Source organism: Eupeodes corollae, chromosome 1 (genome assembly GCF_945859685.1).
Source record: "Eupeodes corollae chromosome 1, idEupCoro1.1, whole genome shotgun sequence".
NCBI lineage: Eukaryota > Metazoa > Arthropoda > Insecta > Diptera > Syrphidae > Eupeodes > Eupeodes corollae.
Genome location: NC_079147.1, coordinates 89,563,902 through 89,589,611, shown reverse-complemented (window position 1 = coordinate 89,589,611; position 25,710 = coordinate 89,563,902). Strand labels below are relative to the sequence as shown.

General features: G+C 40.4%; 1 protein-coding gene and 16 non-coding genes across 17 annotated transcripts in view; all 17 read left to right on the top strand.

The window, feature by feature from the left end:
• LOC129941273 (axoneme-associated protein mst101(2)-like) overlaps window positions 1-25,710 on the top strand; it is a 130,929-nt gene that overhangs the window by 96,163 nt on the left and 9,056 nt on the right. Inside the window, exons 7-8 of the mRNA XM_056049865.1 lie at window positions 2,332-2,681; window positions 10,698-11,469. Coding sequence (XP_055905840.1) covers window positions 2,332-2,681; window positions 10,698-11,469 — 1,122 coding nt within the window. The remainder of the gene's footprint in view (window positions 1-2,331; window positions 2,682-10,697; window positions 11,470-25,710) is intronic.
• On the top strand, window positions 550-668 carry LOC129943579 (5S ribosomal RNA). Its single transcript, XR_008781305.1, has one exon. It is a non-coding gene; the product is annotated as a 5S ribosomal RNA (ribosomal RNA).
• LOC129943578 (5S ribosomal RNA) lies at window positions 1,310-1,428 on the top strand. Its single transcript, XR_008781304.1, has one exon. It is a non-coding gene; the product is annotated as a 5S ribosomal RNA (ribosomal RNA).
• LOC129943576 (5S ribosomal RNA) lies at window positions 8,838-8,956 on the top strand. Its single transcript, XR_008781302.1, has one exon. It is a non-coding gene; the product is annotated as a 5S ribosomal RNA (ribosomal RNA).
• On the top strand, window positions 9,599-9,717 carry LOC129943575 (5S ribosomal RNA). Its single transcript, XR_008781301.1, has one exon. It is a non-coding gene; the product is annotated as a 5S ribosomal RNA (ribosomal RNA).
• LOC129943574 (5S ribosomal RNA) lies at window positions 17,140-17,258 on the top strand. Its single transcript, XR_008781300.1, has one exon. It is a non-coding gene; the product is annotated as a 5S ribosomal RNA (ribosomal RNA).
• On the top strand, window positions 17,900-18,018 carry LOC129943573 (5S ribosomal RNA). Its single transcript, XR_008781299.1, has one exon. It is a non-coding gene; the product is annotated as a 5S ribosomal RNA (ribosomal RNA).
• Window positions 18,660-18,778, top strand: LOC129943572 (5S ribosomal RNA). The gene has a single exon (XR_008781298.1). It is a non-coding gene; the product is annotated as a 5S ribosomal RNA (ribosomal RNA).
• LOC129943571 (5S ribosomal RNA) lies at window positions 19,420-19,538 on the top strand. The gene has a single exon (XR_008781297.1). It is a non-coding gene; the product is annotated as a 5S ribosomal RNA (ribosomal RNA).
• Window positions 20,180-20,298, top strand: LOC129943570 (5S ribosomal RNA). The gene has a single exon (XR_008781296.1). It is a non-coding gene; the product is annotated as a 5S ribosomal RNA (ribosomal RNA).
• On the top strand, window positions 20,940-21,058 carry LOC129943566 (5S ribosomal RNA). Its single transcript, XR_008781292.1, has one exon. It is a non-coding gene; the product is annotated as a 5S ribosomal RNA (ribosomal RNA).
• Window positions 21,699-21,817, top strand: LOC129943555 (5S ribosomal RNA). Its single transcript, XR_008781281.1, has one exon. It is a non-coding gene; the product is annotated as a 5S ribosomal RNA (ribosomal RNA).
• LOC129943544 (5S ribosomal RNA) lies at window positions 22,443-22,561 on the top strand. The gene has a single exon (XR_008781270.1). It is a non-coding gene; the product is annotated as a 5S ribosomal RNA (ribosomal RNA).
• Window positions 23,203-23,321, top strand: LOC129943663 (5S ribosomal RNA). The gene has a single exon (XR_008781371.1). It is a non-coding gene; the product is annotated as a 5S ribosomal RNA (ribosomal RNA).
• LOC129943652 (5S ribosomal RNA) lies at window positions 23,963-24,081 on the top strand. Its single transcript, XR_008781360.1, has one exon. It is a non-coding gene; the product is annotated as a 5S ribosomal RNA (ribosomal RNA).
• Window positions 24,723-24,841, top strand: LOC129943602 (5S ribosomal RNA). The gene has a single exon (XR_008781322.1). It is a non-coding gene; the product is annotated as a 5S ribosomal RNA (ribosomal RNA).
• LOC129943577 (5S ribosomal RNA) lies at window positions 25,427-25,545 on the top strand. The gene has a single exon (XR_008781303.1). It is a non-coding gene; the product is annotated as a 5S ribosomal RNA (ribosomal RNA).

Sequence of the window (25,710 nt, the reverse complement as noted above, 5' to 3'; positions counted from 1 at the left end):
CCAGCGACGCTAAATGGTGTTTTTTCAACATTAAAAAAAATATTTTTTGTAGGTATTTTTTTTTGTGTGCGAGTACATGGTACTGCGGCTTTGGAAATCTTATCAAACGATGAATGTTCTTATGGGAACTGAAAATATTAGGTTTCTGTGTACATTAGGGTCTAAAAAGGTGAAAAAAATGAATTTTGAATTTTCCTTATCAGTGCCCCTCAAGGTATGCAACGTTTTGTTGAAAATGTCCTTAATTCCTGAAAATACAGGTAAAAGACGTGTTTTCCTACAGGTGAGCAGGTAAGACAGCGTTTTCAGTTGAAAAACCATAAATCACCTTGAATTTCTGCAAACACAGGTGAAAATCATATTTTCTACAGGTAAACAGGTAAAAAAGTAATTTTATTGCTTTGAATGTCTGTATTTTCGTACAGGTAAGCAGGTAGAAAGTGTTTTCAGTGGGAAAACCATGTCTGGGAAATCGAAAAGTAAAAGATACTTCTAAGAAAAGGTAATTGATAAGGATTGATTAGGTCGAACTCAGGTAAGTAAGTTTTCGCCAACGACCATACCACGATGAAAATATCGGTTCTCGTCCGATCACCGAAATCAAGCATCGTCGGGCGCGGTTAGTACTTAGATGGGGGACCGCTTGGGAACACCGCGTGTTGTTGGCACGCGTGCCTTTTTGCTGCAGAAAGGTCTTCTGCACACACTTTAAACCTTCCAAATCAAGTATTTTGCATATAAAAAATATTCCGGCCTCATTCCAGCGACGCTAAATGGTGTTTTTTCAACATTAAAAAAAATATTTTTGTAGGTATTTTTTTTTGTGTGCGAGTACATGGTACTGCGGCTTTGGAAATCTTATCAAACGATGAATGTTCTTATGGGAACTGAAAATATGAGGTTTTTGTGTACATTAGGGTCTAAAAAGGTGAAAAAAATGAATTTTGAATTTTCCTTATCAGTGCCCCTCAAGGTATGCAACGTTTTGTTGAAAATGTCCTTAATTCCTGCAAATACAGGTGAAACACGGGTTTTCCTACAGATGGGCAGGTAAGACAGCTTTTTCAGTTGAAAAACCATAAATTACCTTGAATTTCTGCAAACACAGGTAAAAATTATATTTTCTACAGGTAAACAGGTAAAAAAGTGATTTTATTGCTTTGAATGTCTGTATTTTCGTACAGGTAAGCAGGTAGAATAGTGTTTTCAGTGGGAAAACCATGTCTGGGAAATCGAAAAGTAAAAGATACTTCTAAGAAAAGGTAATTGATAAGGATTGATTAGGTGGAACTCAGGTAGGTAAGTTTTCGCCAACGACCATACCACGATGAAAATATCGGTTCTCGTCCGATCACCGAAATCAAGCATCGTCGGGCGCGGTTAGTACTTAGATGGGGGACCGCTTGGGAACACCGCGTGTTGTTGGCACGCGTGCCTTTTTGCTGCAGAAAGGTCTTCTGCACACACTTTAAACCTTCCAAATCAAGTATTTTGCATATAAAAAATATTCCGGCCTCATTCCAGCGACGCTTAATGGTGTTTTTTCAACATTAAAAAAAATATTTTTGTAGGTATTTTTTTTTGTGTGCGAGTACATGGTACTGCGGCTTTGGAAATCTTATCAAACGATGAATGTTCTTATGGGAACTGAATATATGAGGTTTTTGTGTACATTAGGGTCTAAAAAGGTGAAAAAAATGAATTTTGAATTTTCCTTATCAGTGCCCCTCAAGGTATGCAACGTTTTGTTGAAAATGTCCTTAATTCCTGCAAATACAGGTGAAACACGGGTTTTCCTACAGATGGGCAGGTAAGACAGCTTTTTCAGTTGAAAAACCATAAATTACCTTGAATTTCTGCAAACACAGGTAAAAATTATATTTTCTACAGGTAAACAGGTAAAAAAGTGATTTTATTGCTTTGAATGTCTGTATTTTCGTACAGGTAAGCAGGTAGAATAGTGTTTTCAGTGGGAAAACCATGTCTGGGAAATCGAAAAGTAAAAGATACTTCTAAGAAAAGGTAATTGATAAGGATTGATTAGGTGGAACTCAGGTAGGTAAGTTTTCGCCAACGACCATACCACGATGAAAATATCGGTTCTCGTCAGTCGTTCTTTGACTTCCAAAGTGTAAAGAAGTGTATTTCATATTTTATTTCAAAGTTAAATTAGTTCAAGATATAATTAAAAAGTAAAGTTGGCAGTTTGCCACCAAAGAAATTAACAATCGATAGCTTAGTGGAGGTGGCGTCCGGAAGCAGATCCAAGGGTCGTGGGTTCGATTCCCAGCCGGAGGCAACGAAAAATTTAATTGCTTTTTTTCACAACAGAGAAATTGTCGATTTTATCTGTTGGGAAGAAAAGGAGATGGAGAAGGAGAAAAGGGCAGGGGTATCGAAAGATACCTCTGCAAACATATCAGGCGATGTTGCGGTGGTGCCAGCAGCGGTACCAAAAACAACCGCAACAACATCAGGTCAGGCATCTGACCAGTGGATGAAGGCCACAAACAACAAAAAAAGAAAGATAAAGAAGCATAGCCCAAACAAAGTGGAGAGGGCCAACTCTGCTAAGCGGCGGGACATGCGGAAGGAAATGGAGAGTGGTAAAGGAGGAATTACCACCGAGAGTGAGTTTTCCGACTACGCCGAGTCGGATAAAATTGAATACGTATCCGAAGGTGGAGAGGGGCTCTTCAGGTCTCCGAATATGGATATAATCCTATCGGAGCCAGAGCCAGTCCCGCCGCCAACGGAGGCTTTGGAGGTAATGGCGGACCTCCAGGATGAAACCGAACTGGTACAGGCCCTGCAAACCAAACAGGCAGCCATCAGCCAGTTCGAGCAAAGCCTCAACAAGCTGAAGGAGGAAATCGAGCCCCTCCTCACTGCACTTAGACTGAAACAAGAGGCGCGCCGAAAGGAAGAGGCAGCGCAAAAACAACAGCAACAACAACTACAGCAGCAAAAACAACCACAACATAAGCCCGCTCCCAAAAACACAGGAGCGGAGCAAAAGAAAAAACCGCCATCAGCAGTGACAGGCCCAAATGTTGAGGGCCCATCGACCTCAACTAAAGCAATGCAGCAGCAACAACAGCAGCAGAAACAGCAGCAGCAGAAACAACAGCAGCAGAAGCAGCAACAACAACAACAGCAGCAACACCAGAAACAACCACAGCCCAAGAAGGAGAAGGTGCCACCAATTAGGACCTACCGGGTTGACCTGCAAGACTTGAAACAGGTATGTAAGTCGGCCACTAATGGCAAATTTTTAATCAATATTCTGAATGAAAAAGAAAAGCGGTATTCGGTACAGTGCTTCTCACTGGCCGAATACAAATTACTTAAAGAAGTGCTGAAACAGGCCACCGCTGAGTTCTTCAGCTATACGCCTAAGAGCGAAAAATTCCAGACGGTCCTTCTGAAGGGCATAAGTTCCTGCACGGAACCAGAGGAGCTCTTAGCTGAGCTCCGTCAAAAAGCCACGGACGATCTCGATTTTATCGGGGTCAAGCCGTTCACTACGGTGAAGTCCAGGCGGGAGGGTTATAGGCTGCCAATGTTCTTGGTAAAATTATCGCCCCAAAGCAGTTTTGAAAGTGTGAAGAAAATCACATCTCTCGACTATCAAACTGCACGATGGGATACATTAAAAAGGCACGACGGCATTTTACAATGTACTAACTGCCAGAGGTTTGGCCATGCCAATGCCAACTGCAATATGCAGTTGCGTTGTGTCAGGTGCGGAGAAACCCACAAAGTAGGAGAATGTAAGCTGGGGAATGAGCGGGTTGAGGATTTGACCCTGCTCAAGTGTGTCCTCTGTGGAAACCAAGGGCACCCGGCTAACTATAGGGGTTGCCCTAAGGTCCAACAAATGAAGCAAAAACAGGCCAGTCAAAAAGCCGAAAAAAGTCGAACAGTTCGACAGGCTCCAACACAAAAATTCGTGGATCCCAAATTCTCTTACGCCCAAATGGTGTCAGGGAATGGGAATACGAGACAGGCTCCACCAACGGTTGCCCCCAAGGCCACTGTGCCTAAGGCACCAGAGGTGCAGCCTGAAATTGTAGCCTTGTTGTTGAGCATTCAAGGTCAACTAACAGGACTGCAAAGTCAGATAAAGGAGCAAGGCAAAAGGGTAGATCATCTCTACTCTTTGTTGCCTGGCCTGGCGCAACTAAGACCATAATGGGCGCGCTGCCGGAGACGCGCCTAAAAGTCCTAGCTGTGAATGTAAATTCACTGATTAGGATTGAACGAAGAGCCAATATGTTCCAATTGTTGAAAGACTACAGTCCCGATGTGTTTATGGCTAGCGAAACTAAGCTAAACCACAACCACAAATTGACTCATAAAAATTACAATATCGTAAGAAGAGACCGGCCTGACTCCACTCAAGGGGGCGGTGTCGCTCTCTTCATACGAAAAGGCATTAATTATAAAGTCATATACAACAATGAATTGCGAAAGCTCAAGACGCTAGAAGTTTGCGTCGTATGCATCTCTCTCTCTCAAGGGAAGCGGATGTATATGATTGCGGCTTATGCGGCTGGAGCTCCGCAGGTTACTTACTTTGCTTCAGAACTCGAGATTCTTTTTAGGGAACTGAAACTGGGCTTGGAAGAAAACTATTTCATCATGGCCGGTGATTTGAACGCAAAACATGAAGATTGGGGAAATCAACATAGTAATCCCAGAGGTAATCATCTTTTTAATTTGATGAATCTTTACAGCGTTGAATATGGCGTCGACCTGCTGGCTACTGAAAGGCCATCGTATCCAAGAAGCGGCTCCTTTCTGGACCTTTTGCTGTACGACACCAGACTGACAGTTACAGACAAAGTGGGTAATCACCCGCGAAACTGCTTACAGACAGTCGAGTACGACAGTGTTCACTGCGGACTGGCTGCTGTAATGCAGATTCCGAACGAACGCGTGGAGTTGGAGGAATACGTTCCAACGCATTCTTACAATTACAGCAAGATGCGGTGGCCTCGTTTCACCAATGCCCTAGCGAGAGAACTTCGTTCGAGTGACATAGCCCCACCAAACAACAGAAACCTGACAAATACAGAAATCGACCAACACTTACAACAGATGGACGAAACAATAAAACGAACGATGGAACGGACAATCCCAAAGTACAAAGAACGGGACCAAATGGACGCTTACAGAAACGCGACAATTGACGCACTACGTAGGCACAAGAGTGGCTTACTGACAAGACTCAAAAACTTGTACAGACGACTTAGAGACCCACACGACTTGGAGGTTAGGACACTGAAGTCGTCAATAAAAAATGTCAATCTGTTGATTAAGGAGAACTACAGGCTATCAATTAACAAGTACTGGGACTGCAAGATCCGGGCAGTTAATTCGAGCGACCCTAGTATGTTCCCTAAAATCAACAAGATATTCAGAAAAAAGAACGACAATGACCTTCCGAGTCTGAAACTCCAAAGAACCGAAGAAAACAGAGACGTACTCATGACAGCGCAAATAGATCCAGAGGAAGCCATCCTTGACGATGACTTTTATATAATTGAAGATCCGAAGGAAAAAGTGGAGGCGGTGGGAGCTGCTTTTCAGCAAGTGTACAAGGTGAATGTTAGCATTCGCCCCAACCACGACCTGGAAAACAGAGCCCTACTTAATCACTTTTACCTCCGTAATGATATCACACATTGGCGATCTGAGAACCGCGGTTTTATGCGGTTCAATGACGATTCCTTGGCAAATGCCATAATCGCCGACCAAATGGGACCAAGTCCCTTGTTAGTGACGAAGGTTGAGCTTCAGCTCATCTTCAACTCAATAAAAAATAAAAAGTCAGCAGGTGTCGATGGTATATCCAACGTTGTACTAAGACATTTACCGACGGAAGCAATTGACATTTACACCACACTCTTCAACAATGCACTGAATAATGCATATTATCCAGTGCATTGGAAGACCGCTGTGGTTCATCCTCTCCCGAAAAAGGGAAAGGACAACTCCAACCCGTCAAATCTTCGGTCGATAAGTCTTCTTCCGAGCATCAGCAAAGTTTTCGAAAAGATCATTAATAGGGCTCTGACTAAGTGGGCTGCGGACAACAAAATAATTCCGGATAAACAGTTCGGGTTCAAGGCGGGTCATGACACAATTCATGCTGCGTCTAAACTCGTTTCTGATATCCAATGGAATAAATCAAAACAACAATGCACAGGTGCTGTCCTGGTTGATTTGGAAAAGGCCTTTGACACCGTATGGTTAGAGGGTCTTTACCTAAAATTGAGCAGGTTTGGCATTAGCAAGCCATTGTTGTATATACTTTATGATATGCTTAACGGTAGAAAGTTTGTTGTCAAAAGTGGCAATGTAACTTCTACCACAACGTTCTCAATTAAAAATGGTCTTCAACAGGGAGCGGTGAATTCGCCGATTCTCTTCAACATTTACACCAGCGATCTGATAGGTAGTCTTACAAAGGCAATTGCGTACGCCGACGATCTAATTGCGTACAGAACGGCCCGAAAGGTTGAGGTTATTAGAATTCTCTTGCAGCGTGATTTCGACAAGATTCAGCGATATTGCGACGACTGGAAACTGAAAATAAATGTCCAGAAGTCAGAGACAATTCTGTTCCGGACTCCGTTGGCTAGGGCCACGAGGGATACGTGTAAGAATTGGCGCAAGATGGTCATCGTTGATCTTCACGGGCAGCCATTGGCGAGCAAAAGTGTAGTGAAGTACCTCGGTATCTGGTTAGATCAGTATTTATATTTCGACAGACATATAAATGCTGCTCTGACCAGGGCCAGAGGAGCCTTCGCTCTGACGAAACGGCTGTTTTTTAGCAGTCGGCTTGACCCCAGAGTGAAGGTAATTTGCTACATGGCCCTCATACGGCCAATGATCGTTTATGGTTGTCCTGTGTGGTTCAACGTTGCCCCTTCTCAGATGGAGAAGTTTCGGGTGTTCGAGCGGCAGTGTTTACGACGCTGTACCGGCTTATATCGAACAGCCGAATCTTCTTATGTGCATTATTATTCCAACGAGGTCCTGTACAACGGGGCTCGAATCAACAGAATTGACAATTTCGTGATAAAACTCGTTCGAGGTCACATTGCAAGAGCTATGTCTTCGACCAACAATTTAATTTTCGGGGCGTTCTATCCGAACGACGAGTATTTTGAGAGTGCACGCTTGAGCGGCTTCATTCCCCCAGAGGCATTCCTCTTTTTAGATAGATGCGGTCTGATACAGGATAGATTGGCAGTTCCGTTAATCTACCACGTCAGACGAAGAACCGTGGATAGGCGACTCCTGTACAATCGGGACGTCATGGCACAAGGCGGAGCAGAGCTCCTTCGGTTCAGTAGGGCTGTGTCCGAACGGGACCGAACTGATAGGGTGAAGCAGGAGAACCAGTTTTGGTGGCTTCAATCGGCACTTGATATTGGGTAGTCGGGATGGGGTTTTAAGCCTTGGCCGGCTTACATACTTGTTTTATAGTTTTAGGGTTTAGTTTTAAGTAGAATAGGCATGGTGGCACGAAAAAAAAAAATTTAAAAACAAAAAAACAAAAAATAAAAAAAAATAAAAAAAAAAAAAAAAAAAAAAAAAAAAAACATTACAAAACATTAAAAAAAAAAAATAAATAAAAATAAAAAAAAAAAAAAAAAAAAAAAAAAAAAAAGACAACGAAATATGAAAAACAAAAATGTTAGATAGTTAGATTTGCTGCTGTGGTTGTTCTAGTTTTAAGTAGTTTATAGGTAGAATAGGTAGTTTAAGTTAGTTTTAAGTTTTATTTAAGGACCTTATTTTAAGTAGTTTGTAAGTAAAAATAAATAAAAAAGGTTATTGATATTAGTTTTTTCAAAATTTTCTAATAAAAACAAAACAAATAAAATTTAAATTGAAGTAAAATAGATCTTAAGGCCGAAAGGCATTAGTAATTAGTGTTATAGTTTAGCTTAGAGTGTCCGTATGGGACCATTAAGTTAGTTGTAAGTTATGGATAATTAGGCTAGTTTTATGAATTTTTGTCTAGCTTTAAGATAGGTTAAGGATTGAATAAATAAAAATGAATTTGGAAAAAAAAAAAAAAATATCGGTTCTCGTCCGATCACCGAAATCAAGCATCGTCGGGCGCGGTTAGTACTTAGATGGGGGACCGCTTGGGAACACCGCGTGTTGTTGGCACGCGTGCCTTTTTGCTGCAGAAAGGTCTTCTGCACACACTTTAAACCTTCCAAATCAAGTATTTTGCATATAAAAAATATTCCGGCCTCATTCCAGCGACGCTAAATGGTGTTTTTTCAACATTAAAAAAAATATTTTTGTAGGTATTTTTTTTTGTGTGCGAGTACATGGTACTGCGGCTTTGGAAATCTTATCAAACGATGAATGTTCTTATGGGAACTGAAAATATGAGGTTTTTGTGTACATTAGGGTCTAAAAAGGTGAAAAAAATGAATTTTGAATTTTCCTTATCAGTGCCCCTCAAGGTATGCAACGTTTTGTTGAAAATGTCCTTAATTCCTGCAAATACAGGTGAAACACGGGTTTTCCTACAGATGGGCAGGTAAGACAGCTTTTTCAGTTGAAAAACCATAAATTACCTTGAATTTCTGCAAACACAGGTAAAAATTATATTTTCTACAGGTAAACAGGTAAAAAAGTGATTTTATTGCTTTGAATGTCTGTATTTTCGTACAGGTAAGCAGGTAGAATAGTGTTTTCAGTGGGAAAACCATGTCTGGGAAATCGAAAAGTAAAAGATACTTCTAAGAAAAGGTAATTGATAAGGATTGATTAGGTGGAACTCAGGTAGGTAAGTTTTCGCCAACGACCATACCACGATGAAAATATCGGTTCTCGTCCGATCACCGAAATCAAGCATCGTCGGGCGCGGTTAGTACTTAGATGGGGGACCGCTTGGGAACACCGCGTGTTGTTGGCACGCGTGCCTTTTTGCTGCAGAAAGGTCTTCTGCACACACTTTAAACCTTCCAAATCAAGTATTTTGCATATAAAAAATATTCCGGCCTCATTCCAGCGACGCTAAATGGTGTTTTTTCAACATTAAAAAAAAATTTTTTTGTAGGTATTTTTTTTTGTGTGCGAGTACATGGTACTGCGGCTTTGGAAATCTTATCAAACGATGAATGTTCTTATGGGAACTGAAAATATGAGGTTTTTGTGTACATTAGGGTCTAAAAAGGTGAAAAAAATGAATTTTGAATTTTCCTTACCAGTGCCCCTCAAGGTATGCAACGTTTTGTTGAAAATATCCTTAATTCCTGCAAATACAGGTGAAACACGGGTTTTCCTACAGATGGGCAGGTAAGACAGCTTTTTCAGTTGAAAAACCATAAATTACCTTGAATTTCTGCAAACACAGGTAAAAATTATATTTTCTACAGGTAAACAGGTAAAAAAGTGATTTTATTGCTTTGAATGTCTGTATTTTCGTACAGGTAAGCAGGTAGAATAGTGTTTTCAGTGGGAAAACCATGTCTGGGAAATCGAAAAGTAAAAGATACTTCTAAGAAAAGGTAATTGATAAGGATTGATTAGGTGGAACTCAGGTAGGTAAGTTTTCGCCAACGACCATACCACGATGAAAATATCGGTTCTCGTCCGATCACCGAAATCAAGCATCGTCGGGCGCGGTTAGTACTTAGATGGGGGACCGCTTGGGAACACCGCGTGTTGTTGGCACGCGTGCCTTTTTGCTGCAGAAAGGTCTTCTGCACACACTTTAAACCTTCCAAATCAAGTATTTTGCATATAAAAAATATTCCGGCCTCATTCCAGCGACGCTAAATGGTGTTTTTTCAACATTAAAAAAAATATTTTTGTAGGTATTTTTTTTTGTGTGCGAGTACATGGTACTGCGGCTTTGGAAATCTTATCAAACGATGAATGTTCTTATGGGAACTGAAAATATGAGGTTTTTGTGTACATTAGGGTCTAAAAAGGTGAAAAAAATGAATTTTGAATTTTCCTTATCAGTGCCCCTCAAGGTATGCAACGTTTTGTTGAAAATGTCCTTAATTCCTGCAAATACAGGTGAAACACGGGTTTTCCTACAGATGGGCAGGTAAGACAGCTTTTTCAGTTGAAAAACCATAAATTACCTTGAATTTCTGCAAACACAGGTAAAAATTATATTTTCTACAGGTAAACAGGTAAAAAAGTGATTTTATTGCTTTGAATGTCTGTATTTTCGTACAGGTAACCAGGTAGAATAGTGTTGTCAGTGGGAAAACCATGACTGGGAGATTGAAAAGTAAAAGATACTTCTAAGAAAAGGTAATTGATAAGGATTGATTAGGTGGAACTCAGGTAGGTAAGTTTTCGCCAACGACCATACCACGATGAAAATATCGGTTCTCGTCCAGTCGTTCTTTGACTTTCAAATTGAAAACAAGTGTTAGTTAATTTTTAATTTCATTTAAAAAGAAAGTGCATTTGTAGTGTTTGGCAGTTAAGTAGACAGTTTGCCACTGTTTAAAACAACAAATCGATAGCCTAGTGGAGCTGGCGTCGTGGGTTCGAATCCCGTGCGGAGTGCACTAAAAATTTGGAAGCTTTTTTTCACAATCGGGAAATCGTAGATTTTATTGATTGGGAAAAAAAGCAAATGGAGAAGGAGCGGAAAGCAGGGGTATCGAAAGATACCTCTGCCAATTCATCAGGTGAAGCCAATGTGGTGCCATCAGCGGTACACAAATTCACCGCAACATCATCAGGCCACCAGTCTGATAGTCCATTGACAACAACAAACGTAAAGAGGAAACTTAAGCCTAACCTGGTGGAAAGGAACAATGCTGCTAAGCGCGGAGCGATGCGCCAGGGCGTGCAGCAAAAAAAACAAAAAGAGATGACGTCACAAAGCGAGTCGTCAGACGGTGACATCGACTACGTCTCCGAAGGTGGAGAGGGGCACTATAGGTCGCCTAAAAATAAAAATAGGTTCGCAAGCCTAGCGCCGCCAGAGCAGCCTAAAGAAATGGAGATGGAGGTGCCTGAAGCCCCCAACGACAACGAAGCCGATGAAGCGGAGCTGGCACAAGTGCTGCAGGCAAAAAAGCAGCAAATAGATGCCTACGAGGACCAGCTAAAAAAGCTGAAGGAGGAGATGGAGCCCCTTCTCAGTGCACTAAGAAACAAAATTGAAGCGCGCCGACAAAAAGAGGCAGCTGAGAAGGAGGACAAACAAGCACAACGGCTCCTACAACAACAACAGCAGCAACAGGCAAAGCAAAAAAAGCCTGATACAAGGCAACAAAAACAACAACCACAGCAGCAACAACCAAAGCCCGCTACCAAAATCACTGGAGCGGAGCAAAAAATTAAGGCTTTACCAGCAGTGACAGGCTCAATGAAGGAGGGCCCATCTACCTCGAGTAAGGCCAAGCAGCAGCAACAACAAGAGCTACAAGCAAGGCAGCAGCAGCAGCAGAAACAGCAACAAAAGCCGCAGAAGCAGCAACAGCAGCAGCAACACCAGAAACAACCACAGCCTAACAAAGAAAAAATACCACCAATAAGGACCCATAAGGTTGACATACAGGACATTAAACAGGTATGTAAGTCGGCCACTAAGGGCAAATTTCTCATTAAAATTCTAAACGAAAAAGAAAAGAATTATTCGGTCCAGTGCTTCTCACTGGCCGAATACAAGTTAGTTAAAGAGTTGCTAAAAGAGGCCACAGCTGAGTTCTTCAGCTATACGCCTAAGAGCGAAAAATTCAAGACGGTCCTTCTGAAGGGCATAAGTTCCTGCACGGAACCGGAGGAGCTCTTAGCTGAGCTCCGCCAAAAAGCCAGTGACGATCTCGATTTTATCGGGGTCAAGCCTTTCACTACGACGAGGGGGTTATAGGCTGCCAATGTTCCTCGTAACATTATCGCCCCAAAGCAGTTTTGATAGTGTGAAGAAAATCACATCTCTCGACTATCAAACTGCACGATGGGATACATTAAAAAGGCACGACGGCATTTTACAATGTACTAACTGCCAGAGGTTTGGCCATGCCAATGCCAACTGCAATATGCAGTTGCGTTGTGTCAGGTGCGGAGAAACCCACAAAGTAGGAGAATGTAAGCTGGGGAATGAGCGGGTTGAGGATTTGACCCTGCTCAAGTGTGTCCTTTGTGGAAACCAAGGGCACCCCGCTAACTATAGGGGTTGCCCTAAGGTCCAACAAATGAAACACAAACAGGCCAGTCAAAAAGCCGAAAAAAGTCGACAGGCTCCAACACAAAAATTCGTGGATCCCAAATTCTCTTACGCCCAAATGGTGTCAGGGAATGGGAATACGAGACAAGCTCCACCAACGGTTGCCCCCAAGGCCCCTGTGCCTAAGGCACCAGAGGTGCAGCCTGACATTGTAGCCTTGTTGTTGAGCATTCAAGGTCAACTAACAGGACTGCAAAGTCAGATAAAGGAGCAAGGCAAAAGGGTAGATCATCTCTACTCTTTGTTGCCTGGCCTGGCGCAATTTAGACCATAATGGGCGCGCTGCCGGAAACGCGCCTAAAAGTCCTAGCTGTGAATGTAAATTCACTGATTAGGATTGAACGAAGAGCCAATATGTTCCAATTGTTGAAAGACTACAGTCCCGATGTGTTTATGGCTAGCGAAACTAAGCTAAACCACAAACACAAATTGACTCATAAAAATTACAATATAGTAAGAAGAGACCGGCCCGACTCCACTCAAGGGGGCGGTGTCGCTCTCTTTATACGAAAAGGCATTAATTATAAAGTCATATACAACAATGAATTGCGAAAGCTCAAGACGCTAGAAGTTTGCGTTGTATGCATCTCTCTCACTCAAGGGAAGCGGATGTATATGATTGCGGCTTATGCGGCTGGAGCTCCGCAGGTTACTTACTTTGCTTCAGAACTCGAGATTCTTTTTAGGGAACTGAAACTGAGCTTGGAAGAAAACTATTTCATCTTGGCCGGTGATTTGAACGCAAAACATGAAGATTGGGGAAATCAACATAATAATCCCAGAGGTAATCATCTTTTTAATTTGATGAATCTTTACAGCGTTGAATATGGCGTCGACCTGCTGGCTACCGAAAAGCCATCGTATCCAAGAAGCGGCTCCTTTCTGGATCTTTTGCTGTACGACACTAGACTGACAGTAACAGACAAAGTGGGTAATCACCCTCGAAACTGCTTACAGACAGTCGAGTACGACAGTGATCACTGCGGACTGGCTGCTGTATTGCAGATTCCGAACGAACGCGTGGAGTTGGAGGAATACGTTGCAACGCACTCTTACAATTACAGTAAGATGCGTTGGCCTCGTTTCACCAACGCTTTAGCGAGAGAACTTCGTTCGAGTGACATAGCCCCACCAAACAACAGAAACCTGACAAATACAGAAATTGACCAACACTTACAACAGATGGACGAAACAATAAAACGAACGATGGAACGGACAATCCCAAAGTACAGAGAACGGGACCGAATGGACGCTTACAGAAACGCGACAATTGACGCACTGCGAAAGCACAAGAGTGGCTTACTGACAAGACTCAAAAACTTGTACAGACGACTTACAGACCCACACGACTTGGAGGTTAGGACAATGAAGTCGTCAATAAAAAATGTCAATCTGTTGATTAAGGAGAACTACAGGCTATCAATTAACAAGTACTGGGACCGCAAGATCCGGTCAGTTAATTCTAGTGACCCTAGTATGTTCCCTAAAATCAACAAGATATTCAGAAAAAAGAACGACAATGACCTTCCGAGTCTGAAACTCCAAAGAACCGAAGAAAACAGAGACGTACTCATGACAGCGCAAATAGATCCAGAAGAAGCCATCTTTGACGATGACTTTTATATAATTGATGATCCGAAGGAAAAAGTGGAGGCGGTGGGAGCTGCATTCCAGCAAGTGTACAAGGTGAATGTTAGCATTCGCCCCAACCACGACCTGGAAAACAGAGCCCTACTTAATCACTTTTACCTTCGAAATGATATGACACAATGGCGATCTGAGAACGGCGGTTTCATGCGGTTCAATGACGATTCCTTGGCAAATGCCATAATCGCCGAGCAAACGGGACCAAGTCCCTTGTTAGTGACGAAGGTTGAGCTTCAGCTCATCTTCAATTCAATAAAAAACAAAAAGTCAGCAGGTGTCGATGGTATATCCAACGTTGTACTTAGACATTTACCGATGGAAGCAATTGACATATACACCACGCTCTTCAATAATGCACTGAATAATGCATATTATCCAGTGCATTGGAAGACCGCTGTGGTTCATCCTCTCCCGAAAAAGGGAAAGGACAACTCCAACCCGTCAAATCTTCGGTCGATAAGTCTTCTTCCGAGCATCAGCAAAGTTTTCGAAAAGATCATTAATAGGGCTCTGACTAAGTGGGCTGCGGACAACAAAATAATTCCGGATAAACAGTTCGGGTTCAAGGCGGGTCATGACACAATTCATGCTGCGTCTAAACTCGTTTCTGATATCCAATGGAATAAATCAAAACAACAATGCACAGGTGCTGTCCTGGTTGATTTGGAAAAGGCCTTTGACACCGTATGGTTAGAGGGTCTTTACCTAAAATTGAGCAGGTTTGGCATTAGCAAGCCATTGTTGTATATACTTTATGATATGCTTAACGGTAGAAAGTTTGTTGTCAAAAGTGGCAATGTAACTTCTACCACAACATTCTCAATTAAAAATGGTCTTCAACAGGGAGCGGTGAATTCGCCGATTCTCTTCAACATTTACACCAGCGATCTGATAGGTAGTCTTACAAAGGCAATTGCGTACGCCGACGATCTAATTGCGTACAGAACGGCCCGAAAGGTTGAGGTTATTAGAATTCTCTTGCAGCGTGATTTCGACAAGATTCAGCGATATTGCGACGACTGGAAACTGAAAATAAATGTCCAGAAGTCAGAGACAATTCTGTTCCGGACTCCGTTGGCTGGGGCCACGAGGGATACGTGTAAGAATTGGCGCAAGATGGTCATCGTTGATCTTCACGGGCAGCCATTAGCGAGCAAAAGTGTAGTGAAGTACCTCGGTATCTGGTTAGATCAGTATTTATATTTCGACAGACATATAAATGCTGCTCTGACCAGGGCCAGAGGAGCCTTCGCTCTGACGAAACGGCTGTTTTTTAGCAGTCGGCTTGACCCCAGAGTGAAGGTAATTTGCTACATGGCCCTCATACGGCCAATGATCGTTTATGGTTGTCCTGTGTGGTTCAGCGTTGCCCCTTCCCAGATGGAGAAGTTTCGGGTGTTCGAGCGGCAGTGTTTACGACGCTGTACCGGCTTATATCGAACAGCCGAATCTTCTTATGTGCATTACTATTCCAACGAGGTCCTATACAATGGGGCTCGAATCAACAGAATTGACAATTTCGTGATAAAACTCGTTCGAGGTCACATTGCAAGAGCTATGTCTTCGACCAACAATTTAATTTTCGGGGCGTTCTATCCGAACGACGAGTATTTTGAAAGTGCACGCTTGAGCGGGTTCATTCCACCAGAGGCATTCCTCTTTTTAGACAAATGCGGTCTGATACAGGATAGATTGGCAGTTCCGTTAATCTACCACGTCAGACGAAGAACCGTGGATAGGCGACTCCTGTACAATCGGGACGTCATGGCACAAGGTAGAGCAGAGCTCCTTCGGTTCAGTAGGGCTGTGTCCGAACGGGACCGAACTGATAGGGTGAAGCAGGAGAACCAGTTTTGGTGGCTTCAATCGGCACTTGATATTGGGTAGTCGGGATGGGGTTTTAAGCCTTGGCCGGCTTACATACTTGTTTTATGTTTAGGGTTTAGTTTTAAGTAGAATAGTCATGGTGGCACGAAAAAAAAAAAAATTAAAAAAAAAACACAAAAAACAAAAAATAAAAAAAAAAAAAAATAAAAACAAAAAAAAACATTAAAAAACATTAAAAAAAAAAAATAAATAAAAAAAAAAAAAAAAAAAAAAAAGACAACGAAATATGAAAAACAAAAATGTTAGATAGTTAGATTTGCTGCTGTGGTTGTTCTAGTTTTAAGTAGTTTATAGGTAGAATAGGTAGTTTAAGTTAGTTTTTAAGTTTTATTTAAGGACCTTATTTTAAGTAGTTTGTAAGTAAAAATAAATAAAAAAAGGTTATTGATATTAGTTTTTTCAAAATTCTCTAATAAAAACAAAACAAATAAAATTTAAATTGAAGTAAAATAGATCTTAAGGCCGAAAGGCATTAGTCATTAGTGTTATAGTTTAGCTTAGAGTGTCCGTATGGGACCATTAAGTTAGTTGTAAGTTACGGATAATTAGGCTAGTTTTATGAATTTTTGTCTAGCTTTAAGATGGAATAAATAAAAATGAATTTAAAAAAAAAAAAAAAAAAAAAATATCGGTTCTCGTCCGATCACCGAAATCAAGCATCGTCGGGCGCGGTTAGTACTTAGATGGGGGACCGCTTGGGAACACCGCGTGTTGTTGGCACGCGTGCCTTTTTGCTGCAGAAAGGTCTTCTGCACACACTTTAAACCTTCCAAATCAAGTATTTTGCATATAAAAAATATTCCGGCCTCATTCCAGCGACGCTAAATGGTGTTTTTTCAACATTAAAAAAAATATTTTTTGTAGGTATTTTTTTTTGTGTGCGAGTACATGGTACTGCGGCTTTGGAAATCTTATCAAACGATGAATGTTCTTATGGGAACTGAAAATATTAGGTTTCTGTGTACATTAGGGTCTAAAAAGGTGAAAAAAATGAATTTTGAATTTTCCTTATCAGTGCCCCTCAAGGTATGCAACGTTTTGTTGAAAATGTCCTTAATTCCTGAAAATACAGGTAAAAGACGTGTTTTCCTACAGGTGAGCAGGTAAGACAGCGTTTTCAGTTGAAAAACCATAAATCACCTTGAATTTCTGCAAACACAGGTGAAAATCATATTTTCTACAGGTAAACAGGTAAAAAAGTAATTTTATTGCTTTGAATGTCTGTATTTTCGTACAGGTAAGCAGGTAGAAAGTGTTTTCAGTGGGAAAACCATGTCTGGGAAATCGAAAAGTAAAAGATACTTCTAAGAAAAGGTAATTGATAAGGATTGATTAGGTCGAACTCAGGTAAGTAAGTTTTCGCCAACGACCATACCACGATGAAAATATCGGTTCTCGTCCGATCACCGAAATCAAGCATCGTCGGGCGCGGTTAGTACTTAGATGGGGGACCGCTTGGGAACACCGCGTGTTGTTGGCACGCGTGCCTTTTTGCTGCAGAAAGGTCTTCTGCACACACTTTAAACCTTCCAAATCAAGTATTTTGCATATAAAAAATATTCCGGCCTCATTCCAGCGACGCTAAATGGTGTTTTTTCAACATTAAAAAAAATATTTTTTGTAGGTATTTTTTTTTGTGTGCGAGTACATGGTACTGCGTCTTTGGAAATCTTATCAAACGATGAATGTTCTTATGGGAACTGAAAATATTAGGTTTCTGTGTACATTAGGGTCTAAAAAGGTGAAAAAAATGAATTTTGAATTTTCCTTATCAGTGCCCCTCAAGGTATGCAACGTTTTGTTGAAAATGTCCTTAATTCCTGAAAATACAGGTAAAAGACGTGTTTTCCTACAGGTGAGCAGGTAAGACAGCGTTTTCAGTTGAAAAACCATAAATCACCTTGAATTTCTGCAAACACAGGTGAAAATCATATTTTCTACAGGTAAACAGGTAAAAAAGTAATTTTATTGCTTTGAATGTCTGTATTTTCGTACAGGTAAGCAGGTACAAAGTGTTTTCAGTGGGAAAACCATGTCTGGGAAATCGAAAAGTAAAAGATACTTCTAAGAAAAGGTAATTGATAAGGATTGATTAGGTCGAACTCAGGTAAGTAAGTTTTCGCCAACGACCATACCACGATGAAAATATCGGTTCTCGTCCGATCACCGAAATCAAGCATCGTCGGGCGCGGTTAGTACTTAGATGGGGGACCGCTTGGGAACACCGCGTGTTGTTGGCACGCGTGCCTTTTTGCTGCAGAAAGGTCTTCTGCACACACTTTAAACCTTCCAAATCAAGTATTTTGCATATAAAAAATATTCCGGCCTCATTCCAGCGACGCTAAATGGTGTTTTTTCAACATTAAAAAAAATATTTTTTGTAGGTATTTTTTTTTGTGTGCGAGTACATGGTACTGCGGCTTTGGAAATCTTATCAAACGATGAATGTTCTTATGGGAACTGAAAATATTAGGTTTCTGTGTACATTAGGGTCTAAAAAGGTGAAAAAAATGAATTTTGAATTTTCCTTATCAGTGCCCCTCAAGGTATGCAACGTTTTGTTGAAAATGTCCTTAATTCCTGAAAATACAGGTAAAAGACGTGTTTTCCTACAGGTGAGCAGGTAAGACAGCGTTTTCAGTTGAAAAACCATAAATCACCTTGAATTTCTGCAAACACAGGTGAAAATCATATTTTCTACAGGTAAACAGGTAAAAAAGTAATTTTATTGCTTTGAATGTCTGTATTTTCGTACAGGTAAGCAGGTAGAAAGTGTTTTCAGTGGGAAAACCATGTCTGGGAAATCGAAAAGTAAAAGATACTTCTAAGAAAAGGTAATTGATAAGGATTGATTAGGTCGAACTCAGGTAAGTAAGTTTTCGCCAACGACCATACCACGATGAAAATATCGGTTCTCGTCCGATCACCGAAATCAAGCATCGTCGGGCGCGGTTAGTACTTAGATGGGGGACCGCTTGGGAACACCGCGTGTTGTTGGCACGCGTGCCTTTTTGCTGCAGAAAGGTCTTCTGCACACACTTTAAACCTTCCAAATCAAGTATTTTGCATATAAAAAATATTCCGGCCTCATTCCAGCGACGCTAAATGGTGTTTTTTCAACATTAAAAAAAATATTTTTTGTAGGTATTTTTTTTTGTGTGCGAGTACATGGTACTGCGGCTTTGGAAATCTTATCAAACGATGAATGTTCTTATGGGAACTGAAAATATTAGGTTTCTGTGTACATTAGGGTCTAAAAAGGTGAAAAAAATGAATTTTGAATTTTCCTTATCAGTGCCCCTCAAGGTATGCAACGTTTTGTTGAAAATGTCCTTAATTCCTGAAAATACAGGTAAAAGACGTGTTTTCCTACAGGTGAGCAGGTAAGACAGCGTTTTCAGTTGAAAAACCATAAATCACCTTGAATTTCTGCAAACACAGGTGAAAATCATATTTTCTACAGGTAAACAGGTAAAAAAGTAATTTTATTGCTTTGAATGTCTGTATTTTCGTACAGGTAAGCAGGTAGAAAGTGTTTTCAGTGGGAAAACCATGTCTGGGAAATCGAAAAGTAAAAGATACTTCTAAGAAAAGGTAATTGATAAGGATTGATTAGGTCGAACTCAGGTAAGTAAGTTTTCGCCAACGACCATACCACGATGAAAATATCGGTTCTCGTCCGATCACCGAAATCAAGCATCGTCGGGCGCGGTTAGTACTTAGATGGGGGACCGCTTGGGAACACCGCGTGTTGTTGGCACGCGTGCCTTTTTGCTGCAGAAAGGTCTTCTGCACACACTTTAAACCTTCCAAATCAAGTATTTTGCATATAAAAAATATTCCGGCCTCATTCCAGCGACGCTAAATGGTGTTTTTTCAACATTAAAAAAAATATTTTTTGTAGGTATTTTTTTTTGTGTGCGAGTACATGGTACTGCGTCTTTGGAAATCTTATCAAACGATGAATGTTCTTATGGGAACTGAAAATATTAGGTTTCTGTGTACATTAGGGTCTAAAAAGGTGAAAAAAATGAATTTTGAATTTTCCTTATCAGTGCCCCTCAAGGTATGCAACGTTTTGTTGAAAATGTCCTTAATTCCTGAAAATACAGGTAAAAGACGTGTTTTCCTACAGGTGAGCAGGTAAGACAGCGTTTTCAGTTGAAAAACCATAAATCACCTTGAATTTCTGCAAACACAGGTGAAAATCATATTTTCTACAGGTAAACAGGTAAAAAAGTAATTTTATTGCTTTGAATGTCTGTATTTTCGTACAGGTAAGCAGGTACAAAGTGTTTTCAGTGGGAAAACCATGTCTGGGAAATCGAAAAGTAAAAGATACTTCTAAGAAAAGGTAATTGATAAGGATTGATTAGGTCGAACTCAGGTAAGTAAGTTTTCGCCAACGACCATACCACGATGAAAATATCGGTTCTCGTCCGATCACCGAAATCAAGCATCGTCGGGCGCGGTTAGTACTTAGATGGGGGACCGCTTGGGAACACCGCGTGTTGTTGGCACGCGTGCCTTTTTGCTGCAGAAAGGTCTTCTGCACACACTTTAAACCTTCCAAATCAAGTATTTTGCATATAAAAAATATTCCGGCCTCATTCCAGCGACGCTAAATGGTGTTTTTTCAACATTAAAAAAAATATTTTTTGTAGGTATTTTTTTTTGTGTGCGAGTACATGGTACTGCGGCTTTGGAAATCTTATCAAACGATGAATGTTCTTATGGGAACTGAAAATATTAGGTTTCTGTGTACATTAGGGTCTAAAAAGGTGAAAAAAATGAATTTTGAATTTTCCTTATCAGTGCCCCTCAAGGTATGCAACGTTTTGTTGAAAATGTCCTTAATTCCTGAAAATACAGGTAAAAGACGTGTTTTCCTACAGGTGAGCAGGTAAGACAGCGTTTTCAGTTGAAAAACCATAAATCACCTTGAATTTCTGCAAACACAGGTGAAAATCATATTTTCTACAGGTAAACAGGTAAAAAAGTAATTTTATTGCTTTGAATGTCTGTATTTTCGTACAGGTAAGCAGGTAGAAAGTGTTTTCAGTGGGAAAACCATGTCTGGGAAATCGAAAAGTAAAAGATACTTCTAAGAAAAGGTAATTGATAAGGATTGATTAGGTCGAACTCAGGTAAGTAAGTTTTCGCCAACGACCATACCACGATGAAAATATCGGTTCTCGTCCGATCACCGAAATCAAGCATCGTCGGGCGCGGTTAGTACTTAGATGGGGGACCGCTTGGGAACACCGCGTGTTGTTGGCACGCGTGCCTTTTTGCTGCAGAAAGGTCTTCTGCACACACTTTAAACCTTCCAAATCAAGTATTTTGCATATAAAAAATATTCCGGCCTCATTCCAGCGACGCTAAATGGTGTTTTTTCAACATTAAAAAAAATATTTTTTGTAGGTATTTTTTTTTGTGTGCGAGTACATGGTACTGCGGCTTTGGAAATCTTATCAAACGATGAATGTTCTTATGGGAACTGAAAATATTAGGTTTCTGTGTACATTAGGGTCTAAAAAGGTGAAAAAATGAATTTTGAATTTTCCTTATCAGTGCCCCTCAAGGTATGCAACGTTTTGTTGAAAATGTCCTTAATTCCTGAAAATACAGGTAAAAGACGTGTTTTCCTACAGGTGAGCAGGTAAGACAGCGTTTTCAGTTGAAAAACCATAAATCACCTTGAATTTCTGCAAACACAGGTGAAAATCATATTTTCTACAGGTAAACAGGTAAAAAAGTAATTTTATTGCTTTGAATGTCTGTATTTTCGTACAGGTAAGCAGGTAGAAAGTGTTTTCAGTGGGAAAACCATGTCTGGGAAATCGAAAAGTAAAAGATACTTCTAAGAAAAGGTAATTGATAAGGATTGATTAGGTCGAACTCAGGTAAGTAAGTTTTCGCCAACGACCATACCACGATGAAAATATCGGTTCTCGTCCGATCACCGAAATCAAGCATCGTCGGGCGCGGTTAGTACTTAGATGGGGGACCGCTTGGGAACACCGCGTGTTGTTGGCACGCGTGCCTTTTTGCTGCAGAAAGGTCTTCTGCACACACTTTAAACCTTCCAAATCAAGTATTTTGCATATAAAAAATATTCCGGCCTCATTCCAGCGACGCTAAATGGTGTTTTTTCAACATTAAAAAAAATATTTTTTGTAGGTATTTTTTTTTGTGTGCGAGTACATGGTACTGCGGCTTTGGAAATCTTATCAAACGATGAATGTTCTTATGGGAACTGAAAATATTAGGTTTCTGTGTACATTAGGGTCTAAAAAGGTGAAAAAATGAATTTTGAATTTTCCTTATCAGTGCCCCTCAAGGTATGCAACGTTTTGTTGAAAATGTCCTTAATTCCTGAAAATACAGGTAAAAGACGTGTTTTCCTACAGGTGAGCAGGTAAGACAGCGTTTTCAGTTGAAAAACCATAAATCACCTTGAATTTCTGCAAACACAGGTGAAAATCATATTTTCTACAGGTAAACAGGTAAAAAAGTAATTTTATTGCTTTGAATGTCTGTATTTTCGTACAGGTGTTTTCAGTGGGAAAACCATGTCTGGGAAATCGAAAAGTAAAAGATACTTCTAAGAAAAGGTAATTGATAAGGATTGATTAGGTCGAACTCAGGTAAGTAAGTTTTCGCCAACGACCATACCACGATGAAAATATCGGTTCTCGTCCGATCACCGAAATCAAGCATCGTCGGGCGCGGTTAGTACTTAGATGGGGGACCGCTTGGGAACACCGCGTGTTGTTGGCACGCGTGCCTTTTTGCTGCAGAAAGGTCTTCTGCACACACTTTAAACCTTCCAAATCAAGTATTTTGCATATAAAAAATATTCCGGCCTCATTCCAGCGACGCTAAATGGTGTTTTTTCAACATTAAAAAAAATATTTTTTGTAGGTATTTTTTTTTGTGTGCGAGTACATGGTACTGCGGCTTTGGAAATCTTATCAAACGATGAATGTTCTTATGGGAACTGAAAATATTAGGTTTCTGTGTACATTAGGGTCTAAAAAGGTGAAAAAAATGAATTTTGAATTTTCCTTATCAGTGCCCCTCAAGGTATGCAACGTTTTGTTGAAAATGTCCTTAATTCCTGAAAATACAGGTAAAAGACGTGTTTTCCTACAGGTGAGCAGGTAAGACAGCGTTTTCAGTTGAAAAACCATAAATCACCTTGAATTTCTGCAAACACAGGTGAAAATCATATTTTCTACAGGTAAACAGGTAAAAAAGTAATTTTATTGCTTTGAATGTCTGTATTTTCGTACAGGTAAGCAGGTAGAAAGTGTTTTCAGTGGGAAAACCATGTCTGGGAAATCGAAAAGTAAAAGATACTTCTAAGAAAAGGTAATTGATAAGGATTGATTAGGTCGAACTCAGGTAAGTAAGTTTTCGCCAACGACCATACCACGATGAAAATATCGGTTCTCGTCCGATCACCGAAATCAAGCATCGTCGGGCGCGGTTAGTACTTAGATGGGGGACCGCTTGGGAACACCGCGTGTTGTTGGCACGCGTGCCTTTTTGCTGCAGAAAGGTCTTCTGCACACACTTTAAACCTTCCAAATCAAGTATTTTGCATATAAAAAATATTCCGGCCTCATTCCAGCGACGCTAAATGGTGTTTTTTCAACATTAAAAAAAATATTTTTTGTAGGTATTTTTTTTTGTGTGCGAGTACATGGTACTGCGGCTTTGGAAATCTTATCAAACGATGAATGTTCTTATGGGAACTGAAAATATTAGGTTTCTGTGTACATTAGGGTCTAAAAAGGTGAAAAAAATGAATTTTGAATTTTCCTTATCAGTGCCCCTCAAGGTATGCAACGTTTTGTTGAAAATGTCCTTAATTCCTGAAAATACAGGTAAAAGACGTGTTTTCCTACAGGTGAGCAGGTAAGACAGCGTTTTCAGTTGAAAAACCATAAATCACCTTGAATTTCTGCAAACACAGGTGAAAATCATATTTTCTACAGGTAAACAGGTAAAAAAGTAATTTTATTGCTTTGAATGTCTGTATTTTCGTACAGGTAAGCAGGTAGAAAGTGTTTTCAGTGGGAAAACCATGTCTGGGAAATCGAAAAGTAAAAGATACTTCTAAGAAAAGGTAATTGATAAGGATTGATTAGGTCGAACTCAGGTAAGTAAGTTTTCGCCAACGACCATACCACGATGAAAATATCGGTTCTCGTCCGATCACCGAAATCAAGCATCGTCGGGCGCGGTTAGTACTTAGATGGGGGACCGCTTGGGAACACCGCGTGTTGTTGGCACGCGTGCCTTTTTGCTGCAGAAAGGTCTTCTGCACACACTTTAAACCTTCCAAATCAAGTATTTTGCATATAAAAAATATTCCGGCCTCATTCCAGCGACGCTAAATGGTGTTTTTTCAACATTAAAAAAAATATTTTTTGTAGGTATTTTTTTTTGTGTGCGAGTACATGGTACTGCGGCTTTGGAAATCTTATCAAACGATGAATGTTCTTATGGGAACTGAAAATATTAGGTTTCTGTGTACATTAGGGTCTAAAAAGGTGAAAAAAATGAATTTTGAATTTTCCTTATCAGTGCCCCTCAAGGTATGCAACGTTTTGTTGAAAATGTCCTTAATTCCTGAAAATTCAGGTAAAAGACGTGTTTTCCTACAGGTGAGCAGGTAAGACAGCGTTTTCAGTTGAAAAACCATAAATCACCTTGAATTTCTGCAAACACAGGTGAAAATCATATTTTCTACAGGTAAACAGGTAAAAAAGTAATTTTATTGCTTTGAATGTCTGTATTTTCGTACAGGTAAGCAGGTAGAAAGTGTTTTCAGTGGGAAAACCATGTCTGGGAAATCGAAAAGTAAAAGATACTTCTAAGAAAAGGTAATTGATAAGGATTGATTAGGTCGAACTCAGGTAAGTAAGTTTTCGCCAACGACCATACCACGATGAAAATATCGGTTCTCGTCCGATCACCGAAATCAAGCATCGTCGGGCGCGGTTAGTACTTAGATGGGGGACCGCTTGGGAACACCGCGTGTTGTTGGCACGCGTGCCTTTTTGCTGCAGAAAGGTCTTCTGCACACACTTTAAACCTTCCAAATCAAGTATTTTGCATATAAAAAATATTCCGGCCTCATTCCAGCGACGCTAAATGGTGTTTTTTCAACATTAAAAAAAATATTTTTTGTAGGTATTTTTTTTTGTGTGCGAGTACATGGTACTGCGGCTTTGGAAATCTTATCAAACGATGAATGTTCTTATGGGAACTGAAAATATTAGGTTTCTGTGTACATTAGGTATGCAACGTTTTGTTGAAAATGTCCTTAATTCCTGAAAATACAGGTAAAAGACGTGTTTTCCTACAGGTGAGCAGGTAAGACAGCGTTTTCAGTTGAAAAACCATAAATCACCTTGAATTTCTGCAAACACAGGTGAAAATCATATTTTCTACAGGTAAACAGGTAAAAAAGTAATTTTATTGCTTTGAATGTCTGTATTTTCGTACAGGTAAGCAGGTAGAAAGTGTTTTCAGTGGGAAAACCATGTCTGGGAAATCGAAAAGTAAAAGATACTTCTAAGAAAAGGTAATTGATAAGGATTGATTAGGTCGAACTCAGGTAAGTAAGTTTTCGCCAACGACCATACCACGATGAAAATATCGGTTCTCGTCCGATCACCGAAATCAAGCATCGTCGGGCGCGGTTAGTACTTAGATGGGGGACCGCTTGGGAACACCGCGTGTTGTTGGCACGCGTGCCTTTTTGCTGCAGAAAGGTCTTCTGCACACACTTTAAACCTTCCAAATCAAGTATTTTGCATATAAAAAATATTCCGGCCTCATTCCAGCGACGCTAAATGGTGTTTTTTCAACATTAAAAAAAATATTTTTTGTAGGTATTTTTTTTTGTGTGCGAG